The 19,004-nt window shown below is 41.4% G+C and overlaps 1 protein-coding gene across 1 annotated transcript in view; it reads left to right on the plus strand.

Moving 5' to 3' along the window:
- The window catches only part of RLF (RLF zinc finger), a gene marked incomplete at both ends in the record, with an annotated part of 71,380 nt that overhangs the window by 14,743 nt on the left and 37,633 nt on the right, over positions 1 to 19,004 (plus strand). The window contains one exon of the mRNA XM_080691820.1: positions 17,706 to 17,860. Coding sequence (XP_080547946.1) covers positions 17,706 to 17,860 — 155 coding nt within the window. The remainder of the gene's footprint in view (positions 1 to 17,705; positions 17,861 to 19,004) is intronic.

Here is a 19,004-nt window from a genome sequence, read left to right on the forward strand (position 1 = left end):
TAAAATTGACCAAATTATATTACATGCATGTGTGAATATATCACAGTCTATCCCAGTATTATGCATAATTATAATGTACCAATTAAAAAAAACTTACATAGCCAGGCGTGGTGGCACATGCTTGTAATCCCAGTGCTTGGGAAGCTGAGACAGGACTATCGCACAGGTCTGAAGCCAGGCTTAGCTACTTAGTGAGGCTCTCAGCAACTTAGGGAGACCCTTTTTCCAAATAAATTATAAAATAGGGCTGGGGGTGTAGCCTGGAGGTAGAAAGCCCCTGGGTTCTACCCCTTAGTACCACACACACAAAAAAAACTTAGATAAATGAAAGTGTTGATAGGGTATTTCTGTCCCTGATGGACTATCATTTACCCCTCTAGGGTAAATGCTCATCCCAATGGAAGCCACACTACTAATTTGAAGTAACATTATTTGTTTATATTAGTTGTTATGCTCACTCTCTGTATTTGGCTTTCCTTTGTAGAGAAAGAAGTCTTGATTTCAGGCTTTAAAGGACTTGCTAAAAAAAAAAAAAAAAGTTAAATCTACAGCAAATTATCCCGTAAACGTCTAACAGTGAATGTAGATAATCATTTGAATTTCATTTTATTGTTGAATGAAATGGAGAACATTACATGTAGAATATGGAGATTTTAGTTTAAATCCTCATTACAATATCCTATAACCTTAAACCTTGCCTTGGTCTATATTCTTATCTATAACATTGGGAGTAATAGGAAACTAACCCATAGGCATTTGGGAGGATCAAATAAGACAGTGTAACATTGACCTTAATGTTGCTTTTGATAGAAAGTAGGTGTCCAGTATGACAATTTCTTTATATCTGTTCTGTTCTACATATGTATGTATATTTGCAGTTCTGGGGATTGAACCCAGAGGGCATTCTACCTCTAAGCTACACCTCCAGACTCTATTTTATTTTTTATTTTGGAACAAGGTCTAGTGGGTCGTGGTGGCGCACACTTGTAATCCCAGCATTTGGGAGGCTGAGACCAGAGGATCACGGTTCGTGGACATCCTCAGCTACCCTCTGCAACTTAGTGAGACCCTGTTTCAAAATAAACACTACAAAATAGGGCAGGGGGTGTAGCTTGGAGGTTGAATGCCCCTGGGTTCCATCCTTAGACCTGCAAAAAAGAAAAAGAAACAAGGTCTTGCTAGATTGCTGAGACTGGGAGGGAACCTGTGATTCTGTCTCAGCCTCCCAAATGCTGGGATTACAAGCGTGCGCCACCACACCCTGCTCTATATTGTTTCAGTTATATTTTTCATGTAAAGCAGTTTTCCTGTCAATGTATAGCCAATTGAAAATACTTTCTGTTTTTTGTTTTTGTTTTTGCAGTACTGGGGATTAAACACAGAGGAATTCTATTCCATGCTACACCTCTAGCCCTATTTTCTTATTTATTTATTTATTTATTTATTTATTTATTTATTGTACTGGAGATTGAACCCAGGGGCATTCTACCTCTGAGTTATACCCCTATTTATTTATTTATTTATTTATTTATTTATTTATTTATTTTTGCGGTACTGGAGATGGAACCCAGGGGCATTCTACCTCCAAGCTATACCCCAGCCCCATTTTTAATTCTTTATTTTGAAACTGGGTCTTATTGATTTGCAAAGGACCTCAGTAAGTAGCTGAGGCTGTCTGTGAAACGTGATCCTCCAGTCTCAGCCTTCTGGATGCTGGGATTACAAGCATGTGTCACCATGCCCGGCTCCTATTTATTATTCATTCATTTATTTATTTATTTTTGTGGTTCTGGGGAAGGAACCCAGGGACATTCTGCCTCTAAGCTATACCCCCAGCCCTCCTCCTCTCTCTCTCTCTCTCTCTCTCTCTCTCTCTCTCTTTCTTTCTTTCTTTCTTATTTATTTTGTGGTACTGGGGGTGGAACCCAGGGGCTTTCTACCTCCGGGCTATACTCCCAGAACTATTTTTTATTTTATTTGGAAACAGGGTCTCACTAAGTTCCTGAGAGCCTCACTAAGTAGCTGAGGCTGGTTTCGAACCTTTGCAGTCCTCCTGTTTCAGCCTCCCAAGTGCGGGGATTACAAGTGTGCGCCACCACACCTGGCTTTTATTCTTTATTTTGAAACAGGGTCTCACTTAGTTGCAAAGGGCCTCACAAAGTAACTGAGGCTGGCCAGGAACCGCGATCCTCACGTTTCAGCTTCCTGAATGCTGGGATTACAAGCGTGCACCACCATGCTTGGCTTCTTTTTTATTTTTGAAACAGAATCTCAAATTAGGGCCTCATTTAAGTTTCTGAAGCTAGCTTTGAACCTGTGATCTTCTCATCTCAGCCTTCTAAGTGCTTAGGATTACAGGCATATGTATGCCACATTTTGCCCAACTACCAGCATAACTTTTTTTTTGGTACTGTAGATCAAACCTAGGGGTATTGTACCTTTGAGCTACACTCCCAGCCCTATTTTAGTTTTTCATTTTGAAACAGGGTCTCACTGCATTGGTGAGAGTCTCACTACTTGCTGAGACTATCTTATATATGATATGGTTCATGGTCTGAGGGGATACATGGTGTCTTTCAGCACCCCTTTAAGTCCTGGGTTCTGTAACTTTTTAGGTCTCAGTGTCCATTTATCTTATCTTGTTGCTATGCCAACAGGCCAGTAGCCCACTTTTTTATCTTTGCTGTACCATCTACCTACCAAATACAGGTGCAGACAGAGCCCACTTTGTAGCAGCATATGGATTGCATACCCTGCATATCACAGCCAAGGTCACAGAGAAAAGGGGAGGGAGAAGCATTGAGGTGCAGTAGGCAGGGCTGCCTGTAATTTCTTTGTCCAAATGCAGCACATGGGGCTTCAGCTACTTTTGCTTTTTTTTTTTTTTTTTCTGAATATTAAGCACTGGGTCACCACCACACCTGGCTATATGTTAACCTTTAAAATTACTTAAATTAAGCCGGGCGTGGTGGCGCACGCTTGTAATCCCCGCGCTTGGGAGGCGGAGACAGGAGGATCGCGCAGGTTCGAAGCCAGCCATGCGCTGGCTTAGGAGACCCTGTTTCCAAAATGAAAATGTAAAAATAGGTCTGGGAGTGTAGCCCCGAGGTAGAAGGGCTTCCAGGAACCCCAGTACCACCAAAAAAAAAAATAATAAAATAAAATAAAATTACTTAAATTACTTTTCTTTTTATTAGTTTTTATTTCAGTACTAGTCATTACCGTCCTCCCTAGTTGGATCCTCTGTTTCCTGTCTTATTTTGGGGGTGGGTGGAGGGATACTTTCCAGTTGCTGCTTCTGTTTCTTCTCTCTTGATTGTGTTGAGCTGTCCAGATAAAGGAATCTAGGTTGAAAAATCAGGTATGCTCAAAACTTTGAAAGTCATATTACTTTTATTTATTTATTTATTTATTTTGGTGGTAGTACTGGAGTTCCTGGAAGCCCTTCTACCTCCGGCTACACTCTCAGATCTATTTTATACTTTTTATTTGGAAACAGGGTCTTTGAAGCCAGTGCGGCTGGCTTCGTACCAGCACAATCCTCCTGTCTCCGCTTTCCAAGTGTGGGGATTACAAGCGTGCGCCACCACGCCCGGCCATATTACTTTTTAAATAATTCAATATACCGGATGTGGTAGTACAGGCCTGTAATCCCAATACTTGGGAGTTTGAAGTGGGAGAATTGCAGGCTCGAGTATGGCCTCAGCAAGTAGTAAGACTTACCAACCTAGGGGAGACCCTATTTCAAAATTTAAAAAATAGGGTTGAGGGTTTAGCTCATAGGTAGAATGCCCCAGAGTTCAGTCTGTAGTAAGACACACACACACCCCAAATATTTCTTACATCCAAAATAGTAAAGCATGTATTATAAGCCAATTATAGTGGTGCAGACCTGTAATCCCAGTACTTGGGAGGCTGAGACAGGAGAAAAGCGGACTTGAGGACAGCCTTAGCAATATAGCAAGACTTTCAAGCAACCTAGCAAGACCCTGTTTCAAAACAAAAGTAAAGAGGCCTGGGGGGGATGGCTTAGGTAGAATGGTCCTGAGTTTAATCCCTCTTACCATTACCAAAAAGGGGGGAGTGTATTCTAATGAACACAGTCTAAGAATAAAACAATTAACAGGCTGGGTGTGGTGGCGCAAGCAAGCTTGTAATCCCAACCGTTGGGAGGCTAAGATCGGAGGATCTCAGGTTCAAGGCCAGCCTATGCTACTTAGTGAGGACCTCTGCAACTTAGTGAGACCCTATTTCAAAATAAATAATAAAAAATAGGGTTGAGATGCAGATTGGAGATAGAATACCCCTAGGTGCCATCCCCAGTACCATAAAACAAACAATTGACAGTACCTGTGTATCCTCTCATTGATATCATCTGCCACTGTAACGTTGAAATTGAGTTGGGCGTAGTGAAGGAGGCAAACACCAAGTTATTAAAGGCCTCTTTAATCAAGCAGCCTCTTTGGGCGAGGTCTGTCAACCATGGGGGAAGGGACCGATGGCTGAGCAGCAGAGCCATGCGGTCAGCAGAGTCCCTGCTGGTTGGCAGAGTCACACAGTCAGAGGAAGTACGGATATTTATAGCTGGGGTCTCGGGGTGGAGCTAGCAGCCCATCCTCGCTGCATCTGGAGTTTGCCTTGCGATGTCCGATGTCCGTAGTCTCATGACACCTGGAGTCTTGCAACATCTCTGCTTCTGGCTTCTGGGGTTCTGCCTCCTGTCCCCGCTGCAGGGTCCCATGGGGGAAGGAAGAGACCCTACCTATCAGCCACATTCATGCAAATTTTGATGTTTAATTATTCTCTTGAATCTTTTTGTATTTGTGCATTTTTAAATGACATGTATTGGCTTGGCATGGTGGTGCACGCCTGTAATCCTAGTACTTGGGAGGCTGAGACAGGATGATTGAGGCCAGCGAAGACCTTCAGCAACTTAGTGAGACCCTTTAAAAAAAATAAACAACATATATTATTTTACATATTTTTCACTAAATATCTTTTTGTGTGTGTGTGGTAGTGGGGATGGAACCCAGGGGCCTTCTACCTCTGGGGTACACTCCCAGACCTTTTTTTTTTTTTTTTTTTTTTAAACAGGGTCTCTTAAGCCAGCTCAGGCTGGCTTCGAACCTGCGCAGTCCTCCTTGTCTCAGCCTCCCAAGCGCTGGGATTACAAGCATGCTCCACAATACCCGGCTTCGTTTTCTTATTTTATTTTTTGGTACTGGGGTTTGAACTGTGGACATTCTACCTTCTTACTACACCCTAGCCCTAGGGGCCTTCTACCTCTGGGCTATACCCCTAGGATTAATTTATTTTTTATTTGGAAACGCTAAGTTGCTGAAGCTGGCTTCAAACTCATTTCTTTTGTCTCAGCCTCCCAAGTACTGGGTTTAGAAGTCTGTACCACTACATCCAACTTTTATTTTTCGTTTTGAAAACGTCTTGCTAGATTGCGGAGGGTCTCTCTAAATTGCTGAGGTTGGCCTTGAACCTGCGATCTTCCTGTCTCATCCTCCCAGACTTGGATTAAAAGCTTGTGACACTATGCCTGGCTATTTGTCTGTATAAATTGCTATGTAATCTAGATATTTCTTATAGGTCATATGCTTTGTATTTATCTTCTCAGTTTTATCTTTATAATTTTATACTAACTTGATATATAGAAGTTTTACTTTTAATTATAATAAATGTACATTTGTTAATTGAAATGCAAGGTTTTTTTTTTTTTCAATCTGTAGCCCATATCTTTTGCGTGTGTGTGTGTGTGTGCTGGGGATTCCATATAGCGGTTTATTTTGAACACTGTCTTGCTAAGTTGCTGGTGGTCTCTTCAAGTTGAGGCTGCCATTGAATTTGTGGTCGTCCTGTACTCTTCAGTACTGAGATTACAGGTGGGTACCACTTTTGTTTTCTTGAACACTGATAGTATAAAATCTTGAGACTCGTAGTTAGCTCTTGCTTTATATGCGTAGTTTTTTGTTGTTGTTTCTTTGTTCCCTTTTTTTTTTTTTTGCGGTACTGGGGACAGAACCCAAGGCATTCTACTTTTGAGTTACGCCCCCAGCCCTATTTTTTATTCTGAAATAGGGTTTCATCGAGTTGCAAAGGGCCTCACTAAGTAGCTGAGGCTGTCCTCGAACCATGATCCCCCTTTCTCAGCCTCCTAAATGCTGGGATTACATGCATATGCCACCGCACCTGGCTCGTGTGTGTGTGTGTGTGTGTGTGTGTGTGTGTGTGTGTGTGTAGTTTTTATTGTAAAATGTACATTCTATAAGCTGGGTACAGTGGTATATATATATGTTTGTGTGTATATGTATATGTGTGCATAGACGTGTGTGTCTATATATGTGTGTATTACACACATATATACATAACATAAAATTTATGATCTTAAATTTTTTTGAGATGGGAAGAGTCCTGAAATGTAGCCCAAGCTGACTTGAGATCCTCCTCCCTGTCTTCTGAGGAGATGGGACTACAGGTGTGCATACTTGTACCTGTCCTCAGTCATTAAATGTTCAGTTCAATGGCTTTAAGTACAATCACATTGTTGTCTAACCATCACCTCTATCAATCTATCTCCAGGGCCTTTTTTGGGGGGGGCACTGGGGATGGAACCCAGGGACATTCTACCTCCAAGCTGCACCCCAGCCCTATTTATGATTCTTTATTTTGAAACAGGGTCTCACTGGGTTGCAAAGGGCCTAAGTAGTAGCTGAGACTGTCTGTGTGTGTGTGGTACTAGGGGTGGAACCCAGAGGCTTTCCTACCTCCGGGCTGTACTCCCGGATCTTTTTTTTTTTTTTAAACAGGGTCTCACTAAGTTGCTGAGAGCCTCACTAAGTAGCTTAGGCTGGCTTTGAACTTGTGCAATCCTCCTGTCTCAGCCTCCCAAGCACTGGCATTACAAGCAAGTGCTACCATGTCCGGCCTTAGTAGGTATCTTATATAAATGGAATTACAGTATCTCTGTAACTGGGTTTTTTTCTTAGTGTAATGTCTTCAAGGTCCATTCATCTTGTATATATCAATTGTTTTCTTTTTAAAGCTGAATGATAATGGTAACATTGCTCGTTGGTTCTCATTTGTTCGTTCATCCATCCATCCATCCCTGGACACCTTTTGGCTCTTGAGAGGATGCTGTGTTCAGATGCAGTGTGTTTGTGTGTCTGTGTATCTGTCTGTGTCTGTCTCTTTCACCTGCAACTGAACCGAGGGGCAATCTACCTCTGATCTACATGCTTAGCCCAATTTTTTTTTTTTTCCGTGAGAGTCTGGGAAATAGAACCTGGGCATTCTACCTCTGAGCTACACCCCCTGCCCTATTTTTTATTTTTTTGAAACCAAGTCTCACTGAGTTGCAAAGGGTCTCATTAAGTAGCTGAGGCTGTCCGCAAACTGCCGTCCTTCAGTCTCAGCCACCCAAATACGGGATTACAAGCGTGCACCACCACACCCAGCTTTTTAGCCCAATTTTTTGTTTCTTATTTGGAAACAGGGTCTCACTAAGTTGTGGAGGGCCTCTAAGTTTCTGAGGCTGGTTTCGAACCTGTCTCAGCCTCAAAATACTGGGATTACAAGTGTGGGCTACCACACCCAGTTTCAAGTCTTTGAGACCCTGCTTTAAATTATTTTCTCTAAGCCAGGCGTGGTGGCACACACTTGTAATCCCAGCATTTGGATGGCTGAGACTAGAGGTTCGCGGTTCGTGGACAGCCTCAGCTACTTAGTGAGACCCTTTGCAATTTAGTGAGACCCTGTTTCAAAATAAAGAATAAAAAATAGGGCAGGGGGTATAGCTCGGAGGTCAAATGCCTCTGGGTTCCATCTCCAGACCCGCAAAAAAAAAAAAAAAAAAAATTCTGTAAAGCTGGGCATGGTGGTTCATGCTTTTAATCCCAACATTTGGAAGGCTGAGGCAGGAGGATAAAGGTTAGTGAGGCCCTTTGCAACTCAGTGAGACCCTGTTTCAAAATAAAGAATAAAAAATAGGGCTGGAGGTGTAGTTGGGAGGTAGAATGCCCCCTGGTTCTATCCCAAGTACCACACACAAAAAAATTTTTTGGTGAATATACGTGAAGTGAAATTGTTAAAGCACATGTTAATTCCAATTAATTTTTGGAAAGATCATCCTATTTTCTACAGCAGCTACACAGAGGTTTCAATTTCTCTACATTCTTGGCCACTACATATTTTCTATTTAATAATAGCCATCCTAGTGGATGACAAGTGATTTCTCATTGTGCTTTTGATTTGTATTTCCCTAGTTACTAGTATTGAACATCTTGTCATGTGCTTTTTGGTCATTTGTGTATGTTTGGAGAAATGTCTTTTCACGTCTTCTGTCCATCTTTAAATTTTTTAGAGCTGGGTGTGGTGGCACATACTTGCAATCTCAGTACTTGGAAGGATGAGATGGGAGGATTCAGGTTTGTGGCTAGCCTCAGCTACTTGGTAAGGCCCTCTACAACTTATTGAGACCTTGTTTCAAAATAAAGAATAAAAAATAGGGCTGGAAGTGTAGCTTGGAGATAGAATTCTCTCAGGTTCAACTCCTAGTACCATCAAACTCAATGAGGCCCTGTTTCCAAATAAAGAGTAAAATAGGGCTGGGGGTGTGGCTCAGAGGTAGAAAGCTCCTGGGTTCCATCCTCAGTACTTCAAAAAAAAAAAAAATTTTTTTTTTAAGCCTTCCATAGTGGCAAATGCCTATAATCCCAGCATTTGGGAGGCTGAGACCAGAGGATTGCGGTTTGTGGACAGCCTCAGCTACTAAGCTAGGCCCTTCCCAACTGAGTGAGACTCTGTTTCGGATTAGAAAGAATAAAAAAATAGGGCTGGAGGTGTCACTCGAAGCTAGAATGTGCCTGGGTTCCATCCCCGGTACCACACACAAAAAAATTTGTTCAGTTTTAGGAGGTTTTTTTTTGGTATTTTAGATATTAAATCATTTATATAATGTATACATATGTATATACATATAATTTTCAAGTACTTTGTACCATTTTGTGGGTTGCCTTTTTACTCTGTTGATAGTGTCCTTTGATGCAGTTTTAAATTTTAATGTAGTCAAACATCTATTTTTACTTTTTTGCGTGTGCTTTTGGTATGCTATCCAAGAAATCACTGCCAAATCCAATGTTACAAAGCTTTCTCTCTGTTTTCTCCTAAGATTTTTTTAAAATAGTTTTAGCTCCTATATTTAGATCTTCAATCCATTTTTAATTGATTTTTGTCTGGTGAGGGGCATTGTACTTAGGAGCTATACCCCAGCTCTTATTTTGTATTTTATTATTTTTATTGGTACTAGTGATTGAACCCAGGGATACTCTATCTTTAAGCTATACCTCTAGCCTTTTGTTGTTATTTTGTGGTTGTGTGGTACTAGGGATTGCACCCAGGTCTATTCTACCTCCAAGCTACAACCCCAGCATTTTTGTGGTTTTGTTTTGAAACAGAATCTCATTAGGTTGCTGAGAGTTTCCCTACAATGTTGAGGCTGTCCTAGAACCATTGATCTTCCTGTCTCAGCTTCCCAAGTACTAGGATTATAGGCCTGTAACACTACACCTGGTTTGTTGTTGTTGCTGCTGCTGCTGCTGTTGTTGTATGTGAGTGTGTTTCATTTCTGGGGATTGAACCCAGGGGCATTCAACCTCTGAGCTACACCCCCAGCCCTATTTTTTATTCATTTTTTTTGGGGGGGGTTACTGGGGGTGGAAGCCAGGGGCTTTTCTACCTCCGGGCTATATATCCAGACCTGTTTTATACTTTATTTAGAAACAGGGTCTCACTAAGTTGCTGAGAGCCTCACTAAGTAGCTGAGGCTGTGAGACTGGCTTCAAACCTGTGTGATCCTCCTGTCTCAGTCTTCACAAACGTGCATGTCACCACACCCAGCTCTTTTTTTTTTTTTTTTTTTTTTTGTGGTACTGGGAATGGAACCCAGCAGCATTCTGCCTCTGAGTGACACCTCAGCCCAATTATATATATATATATATATATATATATATATATATATATATATATTTTATTATATATTTTATTGGTGCATTGTAGTCATATATCACAATGGAATACAAGATTTGTGAGGATATACAAGCACACATCATCCAGTTAGCCCTTATCCAATCCCCATCCCATTCCCTCACCCTCCCTCGATCCCATGCTTGATTGGTGATTAAGTTTGATACATTTGTTTACATACATTATGAGTTTTAAAGCGATTCCATCCTTCCCCATCCCATCCCCTCTGCTTGATCACCTTAATTGCTCCTCTATAGGGCCCTTTCTTCAACTAGATCTCCTCCTATTACCTATTTCTTCCTAGTTTTTGCATATTAGGGAAAACATCTGGTTTTTTATTTTCTGTGATATTTCTCTGTGTATGCAGCATTGCAAGTTCTGATCTCACTCTTGAAGGCCCTGGCACTGGCCTGGCCACCCGGCAGACTCTGATCCCAGCCTCGCTGGCTCCAGCACCAGCCTTGCCTCATGACAGGCTCCAATCCCAGCCTTGCTGGCCCCAGCACCGGCCTCACCCCTCGGCAGGCTCCGATCCCGGCTTCACTGGCCCCGGCATCAGCCTCACCCCTTAGCAGGCTTTGATCCCGGCCGCAGAGGCCCCAGCTCAATTTTTTATTATTTATTTTGAGACAGGGTCTCACTGAGTTGCAAAGGGCCTCACTAAAGTAGCTGAGGCTGTCTGCAAACCACTATCCTCCTGTCTCAGTTTACCAAATCTTGGGATTATAAGCATGTGCCACCACACCCAGCTCTATTCTTTATTTTTTTTAAAATTTCTTTCTTTATTTTTTGGTGGTACTGGGGTTCCTGGAAGCCCTTCTACCTCCGGGCTACACTCCCAGACCTATTTTTACATTTTTATTTGGAAACAGGGTCTCCTAAGCCAGCGTGCATGGCTGGCTTCGAACCTGCACGATTCTCCTGTCTCTGCCTCCCAAGTGCAGGGATTACAAGCGTGCACCACCACGCCCGGCCTATTCTTTATTTTGAAGCAGGGTCTTGCTAAGCTGCAGAGGGCGTCACTAAGTAATTGAGGCTGGCCACGAACTTGCAATCCTTCTGTCCCAGCCTCCCAAGTACTGGGATACAACTGTGTACCACTGAGCTACACCCCAGCCCTAAATTTTTGAAACAGGGTCTCACTGAGTTGCAAAGGGCCTCACTAAGTAGTAGCTGAGGCTGTCCACAAACCGCAATCTTCCTTTCTCAGCCTCCCAAATGCTGGTATTAACAGGCATGCGCCACCACACCACTTTTTTTTTTTTTTGTGTGTGTGTGTGGTACTGGGGTTCCTGGAAGCCCTTCTACCTCCGGGCTACACTCCCAGACCTTTTTTTTATATTTTTATTTGGAAACAGGGTCTCTTAAGCCAGCGCGGCTGGCTTCGAACCTACGCGATCCTCCTGTCTCAGCCTCCCAAGCGCGGGGATTACAAGCGTGTGCCACTATGCCCAGCTCCCACGCCACTTTTGATGTTGAAAAAAAACTTTACAATAAACATATCACGAGTCCATTAAAATACTTCAATATATTAGCTGGGCATGGTGGCGCTCGCTTATAATCCTAGCATTTGGGAGGCTGATACAAGAGGATCTTGATTCTTGGGCAGCCTCAGCTACTTAGTGAAGCCCTTTGTAACTCAGTGTGACCCTGTTTCAAAATAAAGAATAAAAAAAATAGAGAGCTAGGGATGTCGTTCAGAGGTAGAATGCCCCTGGGTTCCATCCCTAGTGCCTCAGAAAACAAAACAAATTAAAAAAACCTTCAATATACAAGTTAAAGAAATTGTCAGTATTACCTATTAACCATGGTCTTTTTCTGATTGGTGATATTTTAAGATACTAAAGTTGTTACATACATATTTAACAATAGTGGTATAACTGTTATGACAAAATACCAAAAGATTTTTTAAGTGAAATGAAGCTGGAAAGCATACTAAAATCTTATGTCAGAATCTAAAAATAAGCCGGGCATGGTGGCGCATGCTTGTAATCCTGCGCTTGGGAGGTGGAGACAGGAGGATCGCGCTGGTTCGCCAGCCTCGCTGGCTTAAGAGACCCTGTTTCCAAGTAAAAAAAAATAGAAAATAGGTCTGAGAGTATAGCCTGGAGGTAGAAGGGCTTCCAGGAACCCCAGGATCCCCCCCAAAAAAATCTAAAATAATCTTGGTAGGCTGGGATGTACTGAATCCAGTGAAATTTAATCAGTGTGGGGGGAAAAATGTAGATAGATGGAGTAACAAGTAAGTCACATTTGTGGCTTTAAAAAGTTAACTCTAAAGGCCAGGTGTGGTGCTGCAGGACTATAATTCCAGTTCTTGGGAAGCTGAGAAAAAAGGAACATAGGTTTGAGGACATCTTCAGCAAGTAGTTAGACTCTCATCAACCTAATGAGACCCTTGTTTCAAAATAAAAAAATACAGGTGGTGGTATAGTTCAGAAGTGGAATGTTCCTGGGTTCAATCTCCAATACCAGGGGAAAGATGGATAGATAGATAGATAGATAGAGAGAGAGAGAGAGAGAGAGAGAGAGAGATCACTGTCCTCAAAGAAATTCTCCTTTCTAGTTTCAGAGAATACTCAGGATGCTGCCAATCTTTTTGAAACCATGTAGTAAGGAATATAGATGGAATTGGGGTTTATTTTGTTATTTTTGTTTTTGTTTTGCAGTACTAGGGATTGAACCCAGGGCATTTTACCTCCAAGCTACACCTTCAGCCCTAATTTTTATTCTCGTGTGTGTGTGTGTGTGTGTGTGTGTGTGTGTGTGTGTGTGTGTGTGTGTGTGTGTGTGTGTTAGTAGTGGGGGTGGAACCCAGGGACCTTCTGCCTCCAGGCTACACTCCCAGACCTATTTTATGTATTATTTGGAAACAGGGTCTCACTGAGTTGCTGAGAGCCTCACTGAAGAGCTTAGGCTGGCTTTGAACCTGTACTGATCCTCCTGACTCAGCCTCGCAAGCACTGGGATTACCAGCCTGGGCCACCATGCCTGGCTTTTTATTCTTTATTTTGAAACAGGGTCTCACTAGTTTGTGGAGAGTCTCATTAAGTAGCTGAGGCTGACTGGGAACCTGTGATCCTCCTGTCCCAGGATTACAAGCGTGCACTACCATGCCCGGCTGGGGATTTTTTTTTTTCCCCACCTTTGTGAGTTTAGTAGTCCTTATTAAGAAAAATTGGAAGTTTAGAAAAGCATGACAATGACCAAAACAACAAACAAACAAAAAAACTAAAAAACTATGACCAATGCTAGCCAATCATTAGCTTTTTAACTAAGCATCTGGTTTTTTTACCTTGTGCATTTTTTTCAGGCACAAATATTTTGTGATTATAACCTACATAAAGAACCGGAGGGTATTTGGCCTACAAAAGTGAACTGTTGAAGTGGTCTGGATGAGATGTTGGGTTTGGGGCATTGCCAGTAGAGGTAAAGTATAGAATAGGAGACTATGTATCTCTGAGATAGACACATCAAATTTTGTTGTGTTGATTTTAAAGATAATTTTTAGCTCTGGCTCCTGAAAGGAGGCAGATGGAACATTGGAGCAAGATGTTGTTTGCTTGGGAAGATGTTTAGTTTTGGAAATGTTGGCTTTGTGATTTGAATTAGGACATCCAGATAGCAATGTTTAGTAGACACTTGAGGTGTAACCTGTCTGGGATATGAATGAGTGTACTCCCATAAGACTGTTTAGAATAACTGAACACAGTGACTAACTGAACTAATTGTTTAATAAACATATCTGACTTCTTAGTGTCCATTCTTTAAGGGTAATGATAGTCTCCAGCTCTGGTACGTAGAATAACTCTGCCACATAGTAGGTGTTTGTGGAATAAATAAGTTTATTGAAACAAAGATAAGGGGCCATTGATTTTCTCTGTAGAATGCCACTGAACTTGAGTGTCATTATTGCCCCCTTTTTTGTTCAGTTTTACTAATGTATTCAAGAATTTAAAAGTAAAATGTGAGGCCTCCATTTTTTCTTACTTCTTCTGATGGGCTTTGTTTACTTGTGGTATTTAAAATGTTATTTGAGCCGGGCGTGGTGGCGCACGCTTGTAATCCCCGCGCTTGGGAGGCAGAGACAGGAGGATCGCGCAGGTTCGAAGCCAGCCGCACGCGCTGTCTTAGGAGACCCTGTTTCCAAATGAAAATGTAAAAATAGGTCTGGGAGTGTAGCCCGGAGGTAGGAGGGCTTCCAGGAACCCCAGTACCACCAAAAATAAATAAATAAAATAAAATAAAATAAAATGTTATTTGAATAAAATGGTAAATGTATTCTGCAAATATTTACTGAGATTTGAGAATGTCCAGTAGAAGTGGGTCAAGTAGGGCTATAAAGATAAGACATACCAGACTTCAAGGAACCTAAAATCTGATGTCAAGCGGGCATGGTGGCACATGCTTGTAATCCCAGTACGTGGGAGGCTGAAACAGGAGGATCGCAGGTTCACAGCCATCCTCAGCATCCTAATGAGACCCTGTTTCAAACTAGAAAGTAAAATAGGGATAAAAGGATAGCTCAGAGGTAGAATGCCCCTGGGTTCCATCCCCAGCACCAAAAGAAATCTGGTGTCAAGGGCTGGGGGGTGGCTCAATGGTAGAACACTTGCCTAGAATGTGAAAGACCTTGAGTTGGATTCAATTCCCAGTAACACACACACCCCTTTTCTACCTCTGGAATATACTCCCTGACCTATTTTATTTGGAAACAGGGTCTCACTAAGTTGCTGAGAGCCTCACTAAGTAGCAAGGCTGGCTTTGAACCTGTGTGATCCTCCTGGCTCAGCCTCCCGAGCTCTGGGATTACAGGTGTGCGCCACCACGCCCTGCATACACACAATTCTGGTAACAAAAAAAAAATTTTTTGTGTGTGTGGTACTGAGGGTGGAACCCAAGGACATTCTACCTCCCAGCTACACCCCCAGCCCTATTTTTTATTCTTTATTTTGAAACAGAGTCTCATGGAATTGCAAAGAGCCTCATTAAGTAGCTGAGGCTATGCTCAAACCACTGTCCTCCTGTCTCAGCCTCCCAACTGCTGGGATTACAAGCGTGTGCCACCACACCAAGCCCACAATTACAAAATTTTAAGGCTTCTTGATTGTTGGATTAAATAGTACAAACAAGTAATTTGTGTGTGTGTGTGTTGTGTGGTACTAGGGATAGAACCCAGGGGCTTTCTACCTCCGAGCTATACCTCCAGCCCTATTTTATTCTTTTTTATGAAATAGAGTTTCACTAAGTTGCAGAGGGCCTCACAAGTTGCTGAGGCTGGCCTTGAACCTGTGATCCTCCTGTCTCAGCCTCCCAAATCCTGGGATTACAAAGTTACACCACCACCACACCTGGCTCACAAACGAGTAATTTAGTAGCAGTTTTAATACTTTCTAAAGGGAGGTTAGAAAAAAATCTCTTTCACATAATAAATACACATTCAACATCTTTTTTCTCTATTAATGTAGCTGGGATGCAGGATTGTTTGGGGGTCAGTTTTATGAACTTCTTTTATTCCACTTTTTCTTGTTTTATTAAAATTTTGGATTTGATTTAAAGGTGATGTGATGCTAGTCTGAAGATAGAGAAGGCAGTCACTTATTATAAGTGACATTAACCAAGTATGGAGATAAGTACTGAACGAGTATACTAAAGTAGCTGAAACGATACCCAGGGTGCAAAGAAGAGATGATCCAGTGTTAGTTGAGAGCAATTTTACTGCATATGCTGTAATGCTGTGTCACATATCTCCATGTAAGGGTTTTTTAATATTAAAATAACTAAGACTATGTTAACAATAGTTCTCAGTGATCAGAATTGATAATAGGGACCAGGATTGTGGAAATGAAAGCTGCAAAAACTCCAGTGGAATCCTGCAGTTCTACCATATGTTTTTGTGATGTTTAGGCAGAAAAATCAGAGTAAAGTCAGGAAGTTATAAATCTTTGAAGAAATTATTCCAGGGGTAATGAATTCAGATAAGATAGTTCATTCAAGATAAAGCTGCTCTTTAAAAATAAGGCTTAAGTTGAGTGTGGTGGCACATGTTTGTAATCCCAGTACTTGGGAGGCCGAGACAAGAGAACCGCAGGTCAGTGCCAGCCTCAGCTATTGAGATCCTCCGTAACTTATTGAGACCCTGTTTCCAAATTTGTGCGCTCAAGTCCTCAAGCAAGAATTCGGCAGTAATTTTTCATCAGTGTCTAGGGAGACTATAACCCAGGTTTCCACATCATTTGGACAAATTCTTAGTGCTGTGACAAATGTAATTTATCACAGTTCCATTTTCTTTATAGATTCCATACTGGTCAAGTAATGTCTCAGATACCACAGTAATGAGAACGGGGGTCATTGCATAGTTACATGATCATCTATTGTAAGCAAATAGCAACAGGCATTTGGCCTTTATGTTGATATATCTATACGTGTGTGTCTGTGTGTGTGTGTGTGTGTGTGTAGTAGTAGTAGTAGTAGTAGTAGTAGTAGTAGTAGTACTGGGGATTGAACCCTGAGGTATTATACCTCTGAGCTACATCACTAGAACTATTTTATTTTTTATTTTGAAACAAGGTCTTAATACTAAAATAAAGATGGGGCCGGGCGTGGTGGCGCACGCTTGTAATCCCCGCGCTTGGGAGGCGGAGACAGGAGGATCGCGCAGGTTCGAAGCCAGCCGTGCTGGCGTAAGAGACCCTGTTTCAAAAATATAAAATAGGTCTGGGAGTGTAGCCCGGAGGAAGGAGGGCTTCCAGGAACCCCAGTACCACCAAAAAAAAAAAAATAATAAAAATAAAATAAAATAAAGATGGGTGTGGTGGCACACATTTGTAATCCCAGTACTTGGGAGGCTGAGACAGGAGGATTGCAGATTCATGGCCAGCCTCAGCTACATAGTGAGGTCCTATGCAACTTAGTGAGACCCTGTTTCAAAATGAAGAATTAAAAAATAGGTCTAAAGGTGTAGCTTGGAGGTAAAATGCCCCAGGTTCAATCTCCCCTAGGAAATATATTAAAAATAAATTAAAATTGACCTTTTATAAGTTGGTTAGCATAAATGAATCCCCAGACAACTATTCAATTCTTTGTGTGCAGAAAAAAGGTGAATTTTATGGAGTCATAGAACTGATGGCCATACTCTGAAATAAGTCCTTCCCTCTTTTCTTCCTCCTGCCCCTTCTCTCCTTTCTCCTCCCCTCTTCTGTTTTAATGTTGAATTAATGAAACTCATTATTGAGTTTTCAGAGATTGTAACTCCAGAACTATAATTGGAACAATGAACAACTGTAGGCATTATATGGCTGTACACTTAAATTTATTCTTATGTCAGAAGAATGGTTCTGCCTTCTCTTTAACTCAACAGAACTCATTAAATGATGAAAATAGAATCCTATAAACCAGAGCCTAAAAAGACAAAAGGTATATGTAGTTAGTACTGTGGTTTATGCCTGTAATCCTAGTACTTAGGAGGCTGAGACAGGATCTCAGGTTCATAGCCAGCCTCAGAAATTTAACAAGACTTTGTTTCTAAATAAGAAATAAAATAGGGCTGGGGGGTGTAGCTCAGAGGCAGAATGTATCTATTTGAAGGGGGGGGGGGTGTCGGGCAGTACATTTGAGAAGAAGGACAGATTGTTTCATTTTTATTTTACATATAATTAAATATTTTTCTTTTTTAGACCTTATTGCAGTATGCAAGCAACAAGAATGCATCAGAACATATTGTGTATCTTCTGGAGGTATATCGACTTGCCATCCAAAGTTTTGCCAGTGCTCGTCCATTTTTAACCACTGAATGTGAAGATGTCCTCTTAGTGCTTGGCAGATTAGTACTGTAAGTTTAAGAATTTAAATTACTAAAATTGAGTACCCTTTGTTATAATGTTTGCCTGACTTCTTTTTAGATTAACATTACATTTATTCTTCAAAGCACTTTTAGAGTCATAGAACTTTGAATGAAATGTTCTTTGCTCTGAGCCTTCATCTTCAGGTTCCCAGGCTTCAGGTTCCAGTCTAAGTGAAATTTTCATTGTCTTCAGAGTTTCTTTTCCTATTCAGGTTTGGAATCCAAGAATTGCACATTTTCTCTCTATTCCTTAGGTATATATTGATTCAAATGACCGATTGATTTGCAAGCTTATGGTAGTCTTTAAGGAACACTGTATACTTTGGGGGGAGAAATGTCATAATATTGTGCAATATTATATTATTTGAAGTAGGAATAATTTTATAGCAGAAAAAAACCAGGTAATAGTGTAATGTCATCACCCTAAGAGTTCATTGTCATTAAGCTGTTGTTTTAATATTTGTCTGTCTTGTAGCAGACAAAATTATACCCTTATTGTATTGTTCATCTGCAAATCGAAAATGTACAACAGCCACTCAGGATTAGGTCAGCATTACCTTGTTCAGTTTATAGATTGTTTAGTGGGATGACTTCTGGTCTGTTTTATTTTTATTTTTTATTTTTTATTTTTTGGTGGTACTGGGGGTGGAACCCAGAGGCTTCCTACCTCCGGGCTATACTCCCAGACCTTTTTTATATTTTATTTGGAAACAGGGTCTCACTAAGTTGCTAAAAGCCTCACTAAGTAGCTGAGGCTGGCTTCGAACCCGTACGATCCTCCTGTCTCAGCCTCCCAAGTGCGGGGATTACAAGCGTGCGCCACCATGCCCAGCTTCCTGGTCTGTTTTAGATAGTTCATTTTATTTCTCTCTGGTCTAACCTGTTTTTCTTCCTGTTCCCCAAAGCCCAAACCCGTAATATCATACCTTCATGGAACACAAGCAATTCTGGTTTTATAACCCCATTGTTTCTCCTACCACGTCCCATTTTTTCTATCTTAATCCCTAAGGGGTAAAGTAATATTCTATAAGAGTTTAGAAAGGTATTCGTCAATTGATATTTTGAATTGTTCTTTATTCAAGTTGTTATTTAAAAAATTCCTCTTGCCAGGCGTGGTGGCACACGCTTGTAA

This window comes from Muscardinus avellanarius, assembly GCF_963383645.1.
Source record: "Muscardinus avellanarius genome assembly, chromosome: 3".
Lineage (NCBI taxonomy): Eukaryota > Metazoa > Chordata > Mammalia > Rodentia > Gliridae > Muscardinus > Muscardinus avellanarius.